Below are 19,521 nucleotides of genomic sequence, written 5' to 3'. Positions count from 1 at the left end.
CTCGTCTATAAAATATCTTTTCTTGGTTTTAAGAATCCTTCTCTTGAACCTATTATTATTATTATGTCTTACCCTGTTCAACTTTTGTCTCAAGTGACTTAACACACCTCTACCATGTGAGCCGTCATCTTCCTCCTCCTTCCCTGTGAGCCGTCATCTTCCTCCTTCCCTATTCTATCTTGAACAATTTTATATAAATAATAAATCATACGTCTTCTACCTTTAAATTAGTCATTAAGTTTAATAGTAAGGTTGAGGTCTAGAAAATTTTGAGATTCCAAATTTGAGACTCATCTTGTATAAATCATATGTGAATTCTCAGTTTATATTGTATTTTGGTTTAAATTTTATGTGTGTGCTTTGTCTAGGTGTGAATATATCCCAATTTTAGTCTCATAGTGCTTTACAATGGTTAAATATAATTATAGTTATTTAGAAGTATTTTTTGGCATAATCCTAAATTTAGCCCTTAATGTGTACATTTTTTTGTCAATTTGGCCCCCTTTTTTTTTTTACCACAACCTTTCAGAAAGAGTCAAATTTGACTATCAATCTTTTGAAAAAGAGCCGATTTCATTTTTCAATAGAAATACTAACAAAAATATTAATTTTTAAACATGGCAACCCGCAATTTCATTCTAATTTTATTGCATTTTAAGAAAATTTTATAATTTTTCTAGGCTTTTTTTAGTTTTTTAAACTTTCATATTTTAAATTTTTTGCTGACATGGTATATAAGGCAAATAATGTCATATCAACTTGAAATGCACATGGGCTATCACGCAGGATACTGTGTCAATATCATTAAAAAGAAAATTTGTCAATATTTCTATTAAAGAAAAGCAATTTGACTCTTTTTAAAGGTTAAAAATCAAATTTAACTAAATAAAAATAAAAGTCAAATTGACAAAAAAGATAAATATTAAAAGTTAAATTTATCATTATACCTTTTTTTGTGACTGTAATTTTGATTTACTTGTAATTTCTTAAAAAAATCATTAACATCTTAATTATACTTTAATAAGTTATTTGTCGAAACCATTTTTTGAAGGATGGGGTCGACTTTGTTTGAAAACAAAAATTAAAATGAGAGTCACCACCGATCTTTATTTGGTGTGATCGGATCACCTTTGTTTTAATAAAACAATTTTAGTTTACTAAAACGGCATTTTGGTCTACGAATTCCAAGAGAACAAATTCGGGAGTCGGTTACGTGCGAGGAAGGATTAGCGCCCCCGACACGCCCAAAAATTGGTACCGAATTGATTAGTTAGTGTCTTAATGTCGAAAATCAAAAATCGGGAATGAATTTGAAATATGATCTTTTCTATCAATATCGATTTTAAAAATTTTGAATTAGCTCAAAACAATTTGTTTAAAGATTTCCTTATCTCGAGATATCGGAGCATCACATCCCGTAAGTTAGGACACTAATACCATGAATTCTCGAGAATAGGTGTATCTTTAATTTTAATTAGAATTTCGTGTATTTTAAAACTCAAAAGGATACTTTGCCATTTAAAACCAATGAGAAAATCGAAACCCTGTAAGTTAGGGCACAATTTCTAGATGTTCTAAAATGCGAAACATTGCCTTATTTTGAAATTTTTGTTTTTAAAACCATAGCAAGTGTGATACTTAAGCGACGTGTATCATTTGTTTGGATTAAAACGGTCCATGTTTGGACAAATACATTTGAGGTAGATGCACGATATGATTTAAACGAAACAAAATGAAAGGGAGTATAGACCATGAAATAATAATACAAGAATAACATCACAAATGTACGACAAATATAAATATGCAAGTGAATGAATTAAGGTACACGCAATAACAATAATCACTCAACATGCATTATTTAAATGTTAATATTAGTAATCAAGGAGAAAGAAATAAATAAACAAATAAATGAAATAACATATGTGATAATCTAAAAATATATAGTATAAAGCAAATTAAAACGAATAAAATATAAAAACTATTTAACATGATAATAACTAAGTTTTAAAAGTAAATAAAGTGAAAAATGGATCTTTAAAATCAATAATATATAAAATGATTTAAGGAAAGATGATACGTTTATTTACAAAAATTTTAGATCAAATGATGCATACATATATATATATATATGTATATATAAGTATAAAATATGTAATAGTATAAGGAAATAACTTATAATGGGTGATAAATAAAAATAAATAAATTGAGCTCTAAAAAATGTGGCATAAAACAATTCAAAATAATAAGGCAGTTTTAAATAAATAATACATAAAACAATTTTAAAATAAAAAGGCAATTTAAAGTAAAGAATATAAAACAATTTATAATAATTAATATATATAATATTTTGGGCATAAAATAAAGTAACCTATATAAAGCAAACTTCAAATAAACAATATGTTAAATGAAATAAGATGAATAATACAAAAAAAAAAACAAGAACACTTTAAAATAATTTACCAAAGAGCTTAAAATGTGTAAAAGAAAAATTTTAAATAAATATTGTTCAAAAATAAAAATATATATAAATCCAAAATAATATTTTTTTTAATAAATACCTATATAGTCTTAAAATTAATAATAATAAAGGTTTACAATAAATAATAAAAGAGTTTAAAATAATTTTCATATAAAATAATGTAACTAAGTAATATATAAAAATTTTAAAATAGAATTTAGTTCAAATGACATATAAAATATTTAGAAAGAATAACGTGAAAAAAAAAAATAAATTTGATGTAAGATAATGCATAGAAAAATGTTTAAAATAAAAGATATATATATATATAGGTATACATGTAATAATCTAAAATACCAAGATACGTATAAGAATCTAAAAATAAATACTACATATGATGATTAAATGAAATGATATATATAAAATATTTAAAATTGGTAATAATTTAAAATGCATGATGATTTCAAAAATAAATACAATAATAATAATAATAATAGTGTAGATAAATACATAAAAAATGATATAATAATAATAAACTAAGGAATAACAATATACTAATAATATAAATAAAAATATAAACAACAAAAAACATAGCAATAGCAATAATAATAATGGAATGAAGGTGATAATAATAATAGCAAATAATATGCAAGAAAATAAAATACAATTATAATACCATAATATCAAATAATAAAATAAAATATAAAAGAAAAGAAAAGGACGAAAAGGGGCTAATTTGAACTCTAGACAGAAATTCGGGGCGAAAATAATAAAATAAAAAGAAATGGGACCGAATTGCTAATATGCGTAAGTTTCAAAGCCAAATTAAAAAGGAAGTGAAATAAATGTGGCATGATTGAATGTTTGCGCAAATGGGAAGGACCTAATGGACAATTCCCCCATTTTCAATTAAAAGGCACATGTTAGGCCTGTTAAACGGGTTAAAGTGCAGGCCTTTTTTTTTCAAATAAATTAAAACCCTTCTTTTTTATTTTGTGTTTCCAGCCCCCATTTTGAAAAGCAAAAAAAAAAAACAGAGAGTTCCTTAGTTCTCTCTCCCTCATTTCCCCTTTTACTAGGGTTTATACCCATCATTGCCGTCGCCATGGAGCCACCGTAGGTGGTGGTCGGGGTTGCTTGAATGGGGTCTTTTGACCTCGATTTTGGGGGCGCCTGAAGGCCCTATTTTCTTAGCCAGAAAATCTGAAGGGAGAGACCCCCATTTTTCTTTTTGAGAGCCGATTTCAATGACGGAGTAGGGCTCCGATGTCGCGGCTCCGAAGTTTAGGTAAGTCCCCTTTCTTCTTTTTTTATTTTTGTTTTAAAACTGATTTTTTGAACAAAAAAGGAAAATAAAAAATAAAGAAACGAAAAAAGGAAATAAAATTCAACCTTTTTTATGTGTTTTTTTTGCTTTTGATTTGCTAAAATTCGTGATACAATTTTTGTATATTGAATCCCCCCGGTTACCAAGATGAGATTCTGGCTTTTAAAGCCAATTACAAGATGATTTATTCCCTTTTTTGTCGTTTTCTTCCTCGTTTTTACTGCTTGCGTGCGAATCTTTCTTTGCAGGTGACAGATGAGTGTCAGGCGCATGGAGGGCCGGTGGTTGGTGCCCCGAATAGTGGTGGTGGCGATCGTGATGGCCAAGGGCAGAGGAGGCATGCGGCTGAACTTTGGTGGCTGCATCTTGGGGAGGGGTTTGCTGCTGAAAAACCTTAAGCAAGTGGACTGTTATTTGGGCTAGGGTTTGATATAAATTAGGCTGTCTAATATTGTAAATGGGCTATTTATTTTGGACTCTTTTTTATTGTGTTGAGTTTTGTTATTTTTTATTTATCTGGGCCAAAAATTGGCATTACATTATTAATCTTTAACTTATAAAAAAAAACTCATAAATTTAATTTTATAATTAAATGATAATAAAAATTAATCTCTAGACTAAAATAAAGTTTATGGACAAATCAAGAATAAAATTTTGTTTTTGTGTTAAAAATACTTATGATTATTTAAATAAACGGTGAGCATTTGATATATTAATAGTGTATTTTTTATTTTATAAATGATTTTAACAATTGACATATATATTTTTTGTAATTTATTTTAAAATATTCTACTTGAAAATTTTACTCCGTACCAAATATTTTTAATAATTTATTATTTTAAATAAAAAAATAAAATAAAATCAATCGAGATGTAGGTAGGGTTTAACGCAAGCCGTTGGGTGGAGAGTTTAAATGAAAATGATATTTAAAAATGTTTGGCTGTGGATTGGACTGCGAATTGCGTGGGAAATGGACAACATATGTTATAGGGTTTAATTTCATCTTATCTAATCTACAACTCTGTGGCAAATAGCAAACTGGGATTTTCATTTTCTAATAACATCCAAAACAAGTGGCTTGAAAACAATTAGATTACAATATTTTTATATGGAAATTAAATAAATTTTTAGTTGAAATGAATCTCAAAATTATAGTGTTTTATATTCATATCTCATTATATTGGTTTTTATTATGGTTTTATTTAAAAATAATGTATTCTTATTAATAACATAAATTCTTTTTATAAAAAATAAAGTATGATTTTTTTAATAACTTTAAATTGATTCATTTCTATTAGATTCATAACACTAATTCAATCAGCGTTTTAAGTATAGTATATACAATGGCGGATGCAAAAAACTATTTTTAGGGGGCAGAATTAAATTTTATATTTTTATGATAGTAAAAATACAATTTCACCATTCTAATAATTTATATTTTTATAATTTTTGAGAGGCAAAAGTGTAGTTTCATCATTATTAATTTAAAATTTTATAAATTATAAAGAACCTAAATTAAAATTATTCCAATTTAGGGGGGACCGGGGCCAGTGCCAGCCCACCTTGGCTCCGCCACTGAGTATATATATTTCAATGATCAGTTTGTTGTATTTTGTAATGCTTGATTCTAATTATAATTATTCGGAATTTCTCTATAACTTATTCTTGGTCCAAATTGATTTTAAGATAAAAAATTCGAATTAAAGTAATATCTATTTACGTTTTGGTCCTTTTAATTGCTAAATATTGAAATTGTTATTTGTTTGAAAATGGATTGAAGAAAGGAAAAGGATGAAATGAGAATTTTCTTATTAAAACAAGAAATTGGGGTTGGTGGTGTAATTAATATGCAATGAGATGAAGGGATATAAATCAATATTGGTATTTGATTATATAATTTACCAAAATTGTTGATTTAAATATAGGGTGCACCAATGCTAACCTTTGCCTTCCATGTTGGGTCATTTTAATAAATTATTTGGTGCATTCTCATACCAGTATTTAAAGTTTAAAAAAATTTCACCATATGATCCATACAGACATATATAAAAAGTATTTGAGCAATAATTTTTTTTAAATAATAATTATTGATAAAGTAATACAAATGTAAGAGATTTTATTTGAGTTAGTGTTCAATTAATTTGTAACATCAACTCAATTAAATACTTAAATAATATATATTTATTATTAAATAAATACTTTATATATTTTAGTGGCCCTTAATTTTATAATAAATCAAAATGTGTTTTAGGTAACTACTATTAAGTGATTGTTTTAATTTAGATAATGACCATATTAGTTACATGAAAATTTAAATAAGAGAGTTGAGTTTGATGGTAAATTTTCATTTTTCTTAAGTCTTTCATTCTCTCTAAAAATTATACTTGAATTGTGATTAATTGGAAGATTCTTTAAGCATAGAGTTGAGAACTTTCTAGAGGTCTCTAATAGACACAATTTTTCAACTAATTTCATCTATTCTCTGATGGTAATTTATTTAAAGATTTTTTAAGCATACGAATTCTATGACTATTAGGCATTGTGGTTGGAGGTTATATTATTTATTGTTTATCGTTTTCACATATGACTTGATCTTAAGAACAATTGTTGAAAATATTAATGTTTAATTTTTAACTATTATTTTTGTTTATTATGTATGTAGATCTATCAAGTTAATTTTAGTATCTTACATGTGGTATCAGAGCATGGTTAAATTTTTTGCTTAGTATATTTGATTTTCTATGAATTGTTGATTATGCAATTTTAATATTAAAATTAAAAAATAATTAAATCTATTTAAAATTGATTTGAGGTTTTTAATTTATTTATGCATATTATTAATTTTAGGATAATTTTATGATAAATTTTGTGATTTTTGATGAATTTTTATTATTATGAGTCTTTTTTCGGAATTGGATGGCTGGAGGAATAATAAATTTAATTATCACATCCATAAAATTTCTAAAATTCATATTTTCAAGAAAGCGAGTTAATTTTTGAGCTTTTAGTTAATTTTCATATATTTAAAAACCTGCAAAATCACACATTATTTGATGAATTGTTAAAGTCCAACCCAATGATGCATGAACCAATAGATTTTATTAGAGTAATCCAACACTTTTCAAGAAAACCCGAAACCATAAAGCCCATGAAATTAACTCATAAAGTTAAAGTCAAACTTGGCCGATTGATAAAGTTAAATCAAGTTTACTCATACAGTCAGACGAAGCTAACCATATGGAATCAAATGATCCTGGGATCATATTGATTTTAATTGCGTTAAAATAGTCCAAATAAGGTAAATCAAGTTAAAGATGATGGATCTTGTTTGAACCAGGTTAAGCTGGATTGAATCGGGTTGAATCGGGTTAAGATGGACCGAATCATGTCAAACCGTAGTCAAAATATATAGATTGAACCGAAGTATATCGGGTCAAAGTTGTTGAATCCATTGAATCAATAGTTAACGTTGGTATAGGATTTACTAGCGCATGGTGGCGTGTGTTGATGTGTGGAGGAGATTGGTTGTGTAGGCAGCGTGTAGGACCTCATTTTGAGAATATAACCATTGCACGTCATTTTTGCATTTTTTAATTTTGAGAATTTTTAAATTTTTAATATATATCTCTAATTTTAATTTATATATATATTCATTTTGAATAATTTTTATACATTTTGTTTTAGATTTTTTTTTTAGAATTAGGATCAAATTGGTTGAATGTGTAAATGTTGAGAGTTAAATTTATTGAATTCTTTTAGAATTAGGGTCAAACTGATAGAATATGTAAATATTAAACGCTAAAATTGCTATTATACTAATCAAAAGTAAGATAAATTGAAAAAAAAATGATCGACGTATTAATTGTTTTCATTTGCTCACTTTCGACATTTATAGAAATTAAATTGCTCTATTTTTTTAAACAGACTAATTTAATAAATATCAAAATTGAAAGAGACGGAATAAATATTTTAACATATTTTTTTAAAATTTTTGAGAAAAGCAAAGTAATTGCTTATGCTATGGTTTTAAAATATAAACTCCAGATTGGTTGCTTATCACCTTTAATCATTTCATGTTTTTAGTAAGGGTTAATACATGATACTTAATATTGACACCTTTTTAATATGTTACTTTTAATTTTTTAGTCTAATATGATATTTAAATTTAGTAAATATTATATATTTTGGTACTCAAAAGTAACACTATTAACGTGTAAAATTCAATTTAAGTTTTAAAATTTGTTTAATAAAAAATCATAATTAATTAATAAGATTAATAATTAAATTTTATTAAATGAACCCAGTAAATTGAAAAAGAAATTATAGTCATGATACTATAAGTCAATCAAATATTTGACTCAATGATCGATTTAGCACATTTCTAGATATTTCAATAAAAAAAGTTAACAGTTTAGTTAAAATAGATGTTAATAACAAAAGTAGTACCCAATTTTTTGAAACGTCTTCATGGGAGCTTGGATGCATCTATAATTAATTTTTTTATAATAAAATTTCATTCCCCAAAAGAAAATTTAAATATAAAAATTAAAAAAATTCATAATTAACACTAAATTATTTTATTCATAAAATCATAAAAATCAAACCTAAAACATTAACAATTAACTTTTATAAAATTAATCTTAAAAATAGTAATTTTATCTTTAAATATCAAGATACATAACTTATATTAGCAATTTAAAAAATTGTGGAGTTCAACTAGTAAATGATTTATTAAGGATTTTAGTAATTATCTTTCCTTTCGAAGCTATCATCAAAATTTTATTAGTTCTGTTATTAAGTAGTAAATTATAATTATTCATATAATAAAAATTTAACGATAATGATTTTTATAATATAATCTATATTTCTAATATATTATCTGAAAATGATTATGATCCGTTTATTGATTGTTAAAGAAAAAAAATTGAATAGTGAAGATATATTATTATTATTTTTTATAATTTTTGCAAAAGTTTTAATAACTATTAAGATTTTTTTATTAGTACTATATTTTAAATAATATTACTTTGTATTAATTACATCAACTATAATTATATTGTTTATTAAAATATTTAAATTATTAAATAAATTAATATATTTTAATTATATTCAATCAATGGAATAAAAAATATTATGTTACACTAATTACAATATTAATGTGAGGAGACATTGAAGGATAAAATGATATATTAAATTAAACACTTGCAAAGCAAGTAAGACATTTATCAATTAATAGAAAAAATAAATAAATAAAACATACAACAGGTCTGGTTTTGCACGTTGTCAGCCGAACTTCTATTTTATTCCCAAAGTAATGGGTTAAGACAAAATGCGATTGCACATTCCATATGAACAGAAGCAAACTATATATCTCTTTAATTAATTAAATTAAAATGAAGAGAAGATTGGTTGTATTACATCCAAAATTGGCATAAAGAAAAATATAAGAAGAAATCTCATTGCAAAAATAAGAAATTATCTCAGAAATTAAGTTTAATCTCTTGTATTTACACAAATATAATTAGCTTAGAGAGACACAAAAAGATTCATAAAAATTCAGTTAAAACTCTATCTTAATAATAATAATAATAATAATAATAATAATAATCTTCATTAATGACCCAGACATTCATTTGTGTTAACTAGCCAGCAGTGAAAAATAAAATAGTATTGCGGGCTTAGACAATCCCTTCCCCTTCCCTTGGCACACACAAAGTAAAGAATCAATCTATGCAAGTTGAGGTTCATGAAATCCATGCATGAGATGACAAGGGTCCAAAGGAAATTCAGGTACTCTTGAATAAATCCATCCAAATCTCCAAAACCAGTCAAGAAACCACCTGAATTCTCCCCAGTATTACCCCACATACCTTCATCTTCTTCCTTCACCCTTTCTATTGTTTCCAAGCCTGCAAGCAACCCAGTTCTCAGCTCCATTTTCTCATCTTTGGAACCCTTTTCTTGAGGTGGTTTCCCAGTGAGTGTCTGCACCAGTTGTCTGAAGTTTGCCACATCGGTCTTAATGATCTGTGGGGCAAATAAGTGAATTATGCGTATCTTGGGCTTTGCCTTTTGATATTATTTGTGAATCCTTGTGAATGGATAGTGGTGTTGAACGAGACATTCTGGTTTGTTTCTTCATCATCAAATTCTCCATGCTTGAAAGAATAGATGGGGGGCACAGTAGGTGTATTTGTTTAGACTTGAGAGGGATTGTATTTATATAGGGAGAGATTGGGAAATTTTTTTGAACTTGTAACCTCTAAAAAAAAAAAAGAAAAGAAAAGTGGAAAGTCTGATAAAATGGAAGAGATTCAACAAGGTAATGAAGAAAACCTTGAATGGTCCCCCACCAAAACTGGATTAGCTTATTTAGATTAATAAAATATTTATAAACACTCGTTAAATGTTTATTTAAAAAATCGTATTTATATTTTATAGAATATTCTTTTAATTCATCTCTCTGAATATCAATTAAGATTTTCTTATCATTTGGTTTGCATTTATCGAGATATGCAGTTTTTTTATGTATAGGAAATGCTAATGATGTTTTAGTTTAATGCACCCAATATATAACAATTATCTGTAGGTTTTTAATTTAAATTTATTATGCCAGATATTATCTGTAAAATTTATTGATTTTGTTTATTACATATTTATTTAGTTGTAGGAATTATTCATTGATTTTATAATATTTGCAAGTATATTGTTTTTAAGTGGTTCAAATCTCTCTATCACATGTTACATAATTAATAGTATACACAATATTAACACTTCTTTCCAATGTGTTGTATCTTCACCAAACAAGATACTCTTCTATGAACAGTTCACATCACTTTGAGAATATTGAGAACAAACTCCAACATCAAAACAATACTTTCGATTGTTCAGAGACCGGTTAACTATCTATGAATGATATTTCAACAATTTCAAAATAGATAATACTCAACAATAAATTCAAAGTTGATAAAAATATAATAATAGAAAACAGTAGAAATGCTCTCAAAATTAAAAACTTTTGGTACTTTGAGTACATGATTAAAAATCAATATCAATCATTAGGTTTCCAACTGCAGCAAGTTGACCAAAAGCTTTGGCGATTAAAAAAAAAATGATCATCAAGCTTCAAGAGAGTTGCCTCTCCCCTCTCTTATTTATATATTTTCTATTTTGGGCTATTTCTGATCATTTTCATTGTAATATCAAGATTAAGGACATAGATCAAAACCTTTTTTCCTTAAAAATTTTAATGAAATTTATCCAAATTGATACTCATATCAACTTCAAGGAAATTAATTACTTTGTCTTTTAAGAAACATCATCTATTTATGTATATTTTATTACGATGGATGTATATATACATAAAAACATTCAAATTTTATGCATCGTATCGTAATATGTTTTATTTAATTTGGTGTAATATAAATATTGATTTTTAATATTTTTGTTTAATTTAATTTCGTTCCATTAAATATCCTCTTGCTATTATGAAATGAAAGGCGAAGTCATCATCTTTATGTTATGGAGTCGATATAAAATTATAAAACTAAAAATGCATTATTCAAAATTTTAGTATTAAAAAATTTAAATTGAATTATTAATTTTTATGAATATTTAAATTGGTAAATAAATTAAATTAAATTAATAATATTTATTAGAGGAACTAAATATAGAATTATTTCATTTAACTAGTCAAGATTTTGCCTTAGTTAGCGGTGGAGCTAGATTTGTATTGGGTTGAGCTACCTATTTAAGCTCAAAAGTCCATCAAAGATTCATTTAAATTTTAGGAAGGTTTAAATAAAAATATTTGATACAAAAAAATTAAATTAATTTAAAATATGAGTTGAGTTTAAGTTTGGTAAAATTTTAAGCTCATGTTTTAAATCAGACCAAAGTTAGATAAATATAAAATGTGTTAAGTTCATATCTAAACTAGACCCATAAACACTTCTAAATGGAACCATATATATTGTCAAGTTTAAATATATTCTAAATGCTAAAAGATTTATATCTATACACATATATCTAATATATATGTATTTGTATATTATAGAAAGACTATTTTTAAAATTAATTAAGGATTTAGATCATTTTTTTCTCAAATTTAGAGATATAGGCTAATTTTGGAGAAAGAAAAAGAAATGCATCATGCAATTAATAAGCGTTTTCTTCTTGCCAATTTTTTTTTGTGTGTGTGTGTGCTGGGTGTTGGAGATTTGGAAAGAAAACTCTGTTTGTATTTGAAGGAGACATTGTGATAGTTTTAAGGTATGTTTGAGTTCACGGTGATGCAATGACGCTTGGAGACCTACATATTTCATTTGTCGTGTGGGTATAGAACCACTACCTTAGAAGATGTTGCATTGCAACTCAGGCTCTCAATTGACGGTGGTTATGCAATCACAGATTCAAGTATAACTCGGGCTCCAGTTGACAATGGTTATGTAGTCACGGGTTCAAGTTTCATGCCATCGGAAGAGAATGTTTTATAAACCTCATACATAAGTTTGAGATCATAATCATCGGGGAAAAATAGGGCTTTCCAGTATAATCAATTTATTATTTTTCTCCATCTCCATCAAAGTAGACATCATTGTTTGAAACAGGAGTCGAGGCGGCAGTGATTGCTGTGATTAAGGAACTCATTAAGAATTACAATCGTTGCTGCTCCAACTCGAGTTTCAGCTTTTTCTCCACCGTCACAATCATTCCTCCCCCCTGAAAGTCTTCTTGCACCCAACACTGTCACAGGTTATGGACAATGAGGTTAAAGATACTACCTTTGGTGGAGATGAAGAAAAATAATAAGTTGATTATACTGAAAAACCCTTTTGGTTTTCCCTATGATGGTCTCAAACTTATGTATGAGATTTATAAAGTATCCTCTTTTGATATCATGCAATTTGAACCCATCACCACATAACTACCGCCAACTTAGGCCTAAGTTATACATCAACTTGTGATCGTTTAACCAACGTCAACTGAGAGCTCTAGCTATACTTCAACTTGTGACTGTGTAGACACCATGAACTAGGAGCCTGAGTTGAAATGTGATGAGCTTCTAAGGTGATGGTTTCATCTGCACACGGTAGCATGAAATGTGTGAGTCTTTGAGCGTCATTGCATCACCGTGAACTCAAACATACCTTAAAATTATCATAATGCCTATCTCAAACACAAACACAAATAAATTTTTCTCCTCAAATTTCCAACACTCAACACAAAATTTTTTTTTTTTAGAAACAAAAAACGTTTCCTACACGTATTTTATGTTTCTTTCTCCCAAATGCACCTATTTTCTTAAATGACAAAAAAAAATCTAAATTCATAATTAACTTTTAAATTAATCTTTTTTTATCTAATTAACCCGAAAGTTAAGTGATATTTATTCTAAAAATAGTAAAACGTATTTCTTAATGTCAAGGCTCTGCGTGGATGCGGTGAACAATCCATAGCCGACAGCAGCTACCGGCTTCGTGTCGCCACCTTATCTTATCTTGTCTTGGATTTACCTGTCTAATTGATTAAAATACTTAAACAAACATCCTAAGCCTTACATGTTTGCCATATGGCTGAAACGTGTAAGCAATTCAATGATCCAAGGAGCATACGTGTCAGATTTACTTGTATACGTGGCAGCTGAGCAACTATCATTTGGGTCCTATTTAATGGCAAGAATTTTGGAGTTCGAGCATCAACTTCATCAGCAAGCAAATATACCCTGAAAACCCTTTCACTAAATATTGAAGATGCAGTCAATGAAGGATGCTGCTGCCTCTGCTAAGGCCGGCATGGAGAAGGCCAAGGCCTCCATGCAGGAAAAGGTTAATATCTTTGTTACCCTTTCAACTACTTTTTCTAAAGGCATTATATTTGTTGATATGTACTTTGAGAATTTATTGAAATGGATGATGTGTTTAGGTGGACCAAATGAAGACAAGAGACCCTAATGAGAAAGAGATGGCGAGGGAAAGGAAAGAAGAGAGACAAGAAGATGCAGAGCTGAGGAAACAAGAGGCCCGCCATCATAACGCCACAGCTGGCCATGCTGGTGGTGGTGGTATTGGTGGCACTGGCTACACCACAGCTGGGTACAACATAGGCGACACTGGTGGCTATGGCGGTACCGGTGGACATGACAACCGTGGGTACCCCACCGCAGGTAGTGGGTATGATACAGGCAGGCAAGATGACCTCAGCAGTATGGGGTTTGGCGGAGATACAGAGGGTGCTTACGGTACAACGGGGAACCAAGACTTCCCAAATGCGGCGTCTAACAATGCTGGGACTAGAAGGAACACCCGCGGAGGTACCCAGGATGATCCTTATTATCGATCCTATTAAATGAAAGGAGCGAGTTTTTGTGCTCTGCTACTGCCTTGAGTCTGTGTTTGTTGTTTGTTTGCTTCTACTTTTTTCTTTTTCAAGATCGTACTGTTGTACCATATAAAAAGAAGTTTGGTCCTGTTGTAATGTTATAGGGTTAGCCAGGGCAGTTCTATAAATCAATAAAAGTTGGGAATAATTAGAGAAAAATAAAGAAATGTGATCATCAGTTAAAAACCTTTTTATATTCAAGACATCTTGTGGAGAAAAAGCACGAGACACATATCTCGTGACTAATACCTTATACTTTGTTGCGTTACAATTTTTTAATATCAATAATGATATTTGTATCATAGTAAATTTTAAATTTGGAAATATAAAAAAATATTAAAACTATAAAATTAAATTGAAATGAGAATTACTAGTTCAATATTTGATTCTTTTACATATAATTTCACAATTATAACGAAGAAAAAAACATTTTAAGTTATATTTTTTATAATAAGTTAAACTTCTATAAATAAAAAAAAGATTTTGTAAATTGTTCGAATTTTTTATTATAGATAATATATATTTTTTTGTCATTTTTTATGTTGATATTAAAAGCACTATAAATTTTTTTATGAATATGAAAATGTAAATAAGTTATATTCCTAAAATTAATATATTAGAATACTTTTGTAATATGTAAATAAAAATTCTTTTAGGAACTTTACAAAATAATCTTATAATATAATGTTATAATTCTTTTTATAATTGTGTTAGTTCTATAACGTATATAAAAATATTTTTTAAAAATTAAATTCGGTGTAGTTACTTATGAATTACTCCAATTCTTATTTTTTCTAATTGGGACTTTAAATAGAATCAATTTAGTGAGGAATTGTAACGGTTGTTGCACCTTTATAATTATTTATTACCGTCAAATACAAATACCTGTTGGTACCATTTATAAAAATCTAAGTTTGTGGAGTGTTTGTATTATTGTAAATAAATGTGGCCTCTTCATCCTTTTAATTATTGTGAATTTCTCTTTTTCTATTTGTATGGTTTGCAGTGAAATATATTTGTAGTGTACGAGGGTGTATGCACAATTTGTCTAATCTCGTCAAAATTTTATTTTTTTATTATTTTAATATTTTGTGGGTATATTTGTAGTGGTATATCGTGCTATTAAATTACATTGGAGGTAAATTTTATTCAGAAAGTTGGATTTTAAACGGGATTACCTGTGACCCTTCTAATCTTTCCTGAGAATTTCGAGTACAATAAATTACTCTTTTACCATATTTGCACAACTGAGTCGTATTAAAGTCAAAGATTATTCGAACTATGCTCTGAGGTTACGGTTTAAACTAGTCTTCCATATCAGAAAAAATTTTCTTTGGCATATTGAAAGATTATAGTTGAAAAGAGGTCCAACATCATTCATGTGGGCGAGGTCGACAGTGCCAAATACGATAATGGCAGTAAAGATCTTTGATAGCATAGGTCGATGAATATGGATGAGATCTTCAAAGATGAAAATTTGGCTTTGGTGTTGTCAGGGTCATTTATTGAGGAGTTTGAATTCTATGGAATAACACTACTTCACGAATTTAAATTTTAAGTTAATTGAATTGATTTATTTCGAATCGTACTTCAAATACAATCTTAACGAAATTTTATGAAAAATGGGTCCACACATTTATGTAGCACATATGACCTAATCAGCCTAGCCCGTGTGGCGCACATGGCCTAACTGGCTCAGCTTGTATGGCACATACAGTCGTGTTGCGTTAACAATTTACTTTTTGTGTAATGCCCTAAATAATCTAAGTTTGTTTTTGTGAAATCTTGATATACATAGGTATTTGTATCGGTGGTTAAGTGTTTGGGGTGTGTTTGAGAGGTATTGGGTTCAAGTCATTGCTTTTAGCAAATTCTGTTATTTTTAATCCTAGCCTCATCTCTGCTAGGTAGGCTTTTTGTAACATTGTTTGTAAACTTATATCAGAATGAGCTTGTTGGTTTGTGTGGTAAGGAGTTGTTGGAGGTTTGGTGTTTGAATCCTGGTGTAAGCGTAGGTGATATTTTTGTTTCGGTTAGCTGAGAGAGAGTTTGGATGGGATTGAAAGTTTGAGTGAGTGGGTAGTTGAAATTGAGTTGTTAGTGGGGAGTTGGGATTTATTTGATTTTTTTGAGGGGTTTTTAAAAAAAAATAGTTTTCTCTCTCTCTTCTCATTTCTCTCTAACATTCTTTTCTATATTCTTTTCTCATCAGAAGTTTTTTCTTTCTTTTTTTTTTCTTATTTTGTCAATCTTTTGTTTCAAATCGTTGTGATACGAATCCTTAGTTTCTCCGTGTGTTTAGGTAAGCAAATGGGGTGAATTCTTGCTCGTTTCAATGGCAATGGTTTGTGATAATCTTTGTTGATGTTACTGTTCATAGTTTGATTTTTGGGTTTTGGCAGCAATGAATTGTGAATAACGAGATTCTCCTCTCGCAAAATCGAAGTCAGAATTGTTCAGGATAGTAGGTAAGTGATGAACACTTGAATCGAACCATTATCGGTTTTGTTGGTTCGGTTTAATTGAGAATTAAAACTAATTTTGGGAGTCTGTCATGTCAATTTTAGGTTCTAATGGTCTCGGGAGTGTTTTCACATCAAAATTGAACCAGATGTGTACTCCTAACACGAAAAATTGAGCTTTGATGAAAGCAAAAAATGAAGCTATAGACGTCACACGGACACATATGCCCGGCCGTGTGTTGGATATAGTTGTGTGATTGACGAAGGTGTGGTCATGCGCAAGACTTGATTGTGTAATGGTGTGAGTGTGGCCGTGTGGGTCATACGAGCTAAGCCAGATTGGGCGTGTGGGTTTTGGGCCATGCCGTGTGGGCCACACAAACAAGGCCAATCTAGGCGTGTGGCCCATACGGGCATGTGGGCCCAAAATTTTAAAATTCTCTCTAGGGTCACATGGGTCGTTTCGATCGACTGTGGGCCTACCGTAAGGTTAATAAGGGCTAAACCAGCCCTTTTTCATGTGATATGATATTCTGACAGTTTGATCTGATTAGGAAATTGATATGTATGTCTGACCGTACTGTTTAGGTATGTATGTTATCTGTATAAAGCATGTTAATTCTGTATCTGTATTCTGTATTTGTGTTTGGGGTGTGATTAGTATATGTGGAGGAAGTGATACGTATGGTGATCTTTCGCCTATATTCTGGTAGCTTGACTGCATATTATTTTGTTATGTGTCGTATCGACACTATATGGTGTGTAGGGATGGGTGGGTGTTTTTAACCTTACATTGTGTAATGGGATGGCCAGAGATGATGTGTAGAGGATAGGGGTAGGATTCTGTATATCTGTCCTGCTTATGGATTCTGCTATCTGTATCTGTCATAGACTTAGGTCTGAATCTGTATTTGACTATATATAAAATTCTTTGTATGTTGCATGACTATTTCTGTCGGGTTACACATTGAGTTTATGAAAACTCACATCTGTTTGTCTATTCTATTCAGGTAACCCACAAACTTAGGCGGGTCGATGCAATAGAGGATTAGAGGTGAACACTAGACTGAGATCTGTTTTTGTTTAGTAATAATAGTTTTATTTTAAAATCTAGTTTTCTTAAGAGTTTGTATTTTTGGGGACTCTCTGGACTGTATAGTTTTTAATTTTTGGATTTGAATTTCATTTTGCATTCTTTTCCGCAACGTTGACAAAAACATTATGCAAACAAATGCTTTTAACAAATGGTTTTTGAAAAAACAAGCTTGATTTTGTTTAAAATGATTTCTAAACTTTCGTTGCAAATAAATGGTTAATTTTAAAGAACAACTTAAATCAGTTTCAATAATGCATATGTATAATCAAATATGTTATAATACTTGGACGATTTATCAAATTACTAAACATGATTTTATCGAAGTATTGTCAATTTCAAAATCTTATATCGTAACACTCCCGAATTCGGTCATAACGTCTAGGTTGTGTCTAGGGTGTTACATTTTGGCTTCGCGTCGTTTGTTATTTTTCAAGTTTTTAGTTACACATCTGGTCATTTTTCGATGCAAACACAATTGCGAGAATTCCAGCACCGAAAACTGACATTTACTTAATGAATTAGCAAACAAAACGAGAATCGATTAAAACGAAATGACCTTTGTTTCCTAAAATTTTAACCAAAACAATAGGGTATTCGGCTCTAACAACCACAATAGCTCCTAATTGTTGTTCAATAACTTACCCTTAAATGAACAATAGCTTCCAACAGATTTTAGATTGCTGAAGGATTAGTCGTCTCGCAAACTTCACCTAGAAAATAACACTATTAACAAATGAGGTTCATCGTACACTAAAACGTCAATTGTGCATGAGAAAACTAACTAAACCTTATTACCATAAAAAAAACAATACATAGGCTAAGATTTAATTACGATTAATCTCTTTCAAATACCATGCAACTGATCGCACCAAGAACGACAACACAAAAAAAAATGGCAACAGGAACAAATAGAAAACAAAAAGAGAGGAATGGAGAAAATGAGAAAATTAACAAAAAGAAAGAACACTAACACAAGAGGAAGACTGGAAAAATGAGAAGTTGAACGTGAGATGGGGAGTGGGAGAGTGGGAGAGAAACATGAGAGAAATCTAGGAAGAATATTCTCAAAAATAAAATAAAATAAAGTTCAAAAATAAAATCCTAAACTACCAGATTTTCTGCTAATTAACCCAAACACTAACCACATGGGCGACATATTTAGGAAGAACCAAAAATAATTTTTTCTTTGCATGTACGAGATTCAAAGACAGGACCTTAAGGTAAGTTGAAGTCTTACCACTGAATCAGCAGACTCATTCTTGATATCAATTGAGCGAAAATAATTTTTAAACAAAATGTTCAAAGCTAGGGGTTGGGACAAAAATAGCAAAAATTCAAGGAAAATGATTCAAGCCCAGAACCTCACACACTCAACCCCACACTTAATCATGAACCAAAATAAATTACTTGTCAAGTTTCAACAATTCAAAAACTAAAATTTTGGGATGTTACATAGTCAAATTGACCCGAGTCCAAAAGCCCACCTATGTTGATCTGAGCCCAAGAAAGCCTGAGCCTATAACAGACTTTAGGGGGAGCAAAACTTGATTTGATTTGATTTGAAAAAATAGAAAAAGATTTTAAATTTGGAGTTAATTGAATCGAGTTATTTGATTTTTCAAGTCTAATTGAATAAGTACTTCGAATTTTGAGTTTGAGCTAAGTTGAATTTTACAATTCGAATAACTCAAATAACAGATTGGTGTAAATACCGTTTGGTCCTTGCCAAATTTGAAAATAAGCAAATTGGTTTCTCTTTCAACAAAAGTTACAGAAAAATTTAAAATAATTTTTAAAA

General features: G+C 29.1%; 1 protein-coding gene and 1 long non-coding RNA gene across 2 annotated transcripts; both read left to right on the top strand.

Annotated features, from left to right (window-relative positions):
* The first annotated feature begins 3,412 nt into the window (after nt 1-3,412).
* LOC107889503 (uncharacterized) lies at nt 3,413-4,324 on the top strand. The gene is made up of 2 exons (XR_001681760.2): nt 3,413-3,746; nt 4,034-4,324. It is a non-coding gene; the product is annotated as an uncharacterized lncRNA (long non-coding RNA).
* A 9,142-nt stretch (nt 4,325-13,466) lies between these two features.
* On the top strand, nt 13,467-14,324 carry LOC107889504 (late embryogenesis abundant protein D-113-like). The gene is made up of 2 exons (XM_016813952.2): nt 13,467-13,612; nt 13,710-14,324. The coding sequence occupies exons 1-2, from the start codon at nt 13,538-13,540 to the stop codon at nt 14,130-14,132; spliced, it is 498 nt and encodes a 165-aa protein (XP_016669441.1). The 5' UTR covers nt 13,467-13,537; the 3' UTR covers nt 14,133-14,324.
* The last annotated feature ends 5,197 nt before the right edge of the window (nt 14,325-19,521 follow it).

Source organism: Gossypium hirsutum, chromosome A09 (assembly GCF_007990345.1).
Source record: "Gossypium hirsutum isolate 1008001.06 chromosome A09, Gossypium_hirsutum_v2.1, whole genome shotgun sequence".
In the NCBI taxonomy this organism is placed as follows: Eukaryota; Viridiplantae; Streptophyta; class Magnoliopsida; order Malvales; family Malvaceae; genus Gossypium; species Gossypium hirsutum.
This window is presented reverse-complemented; position numbering and strand designations above follow the sequence as displayed.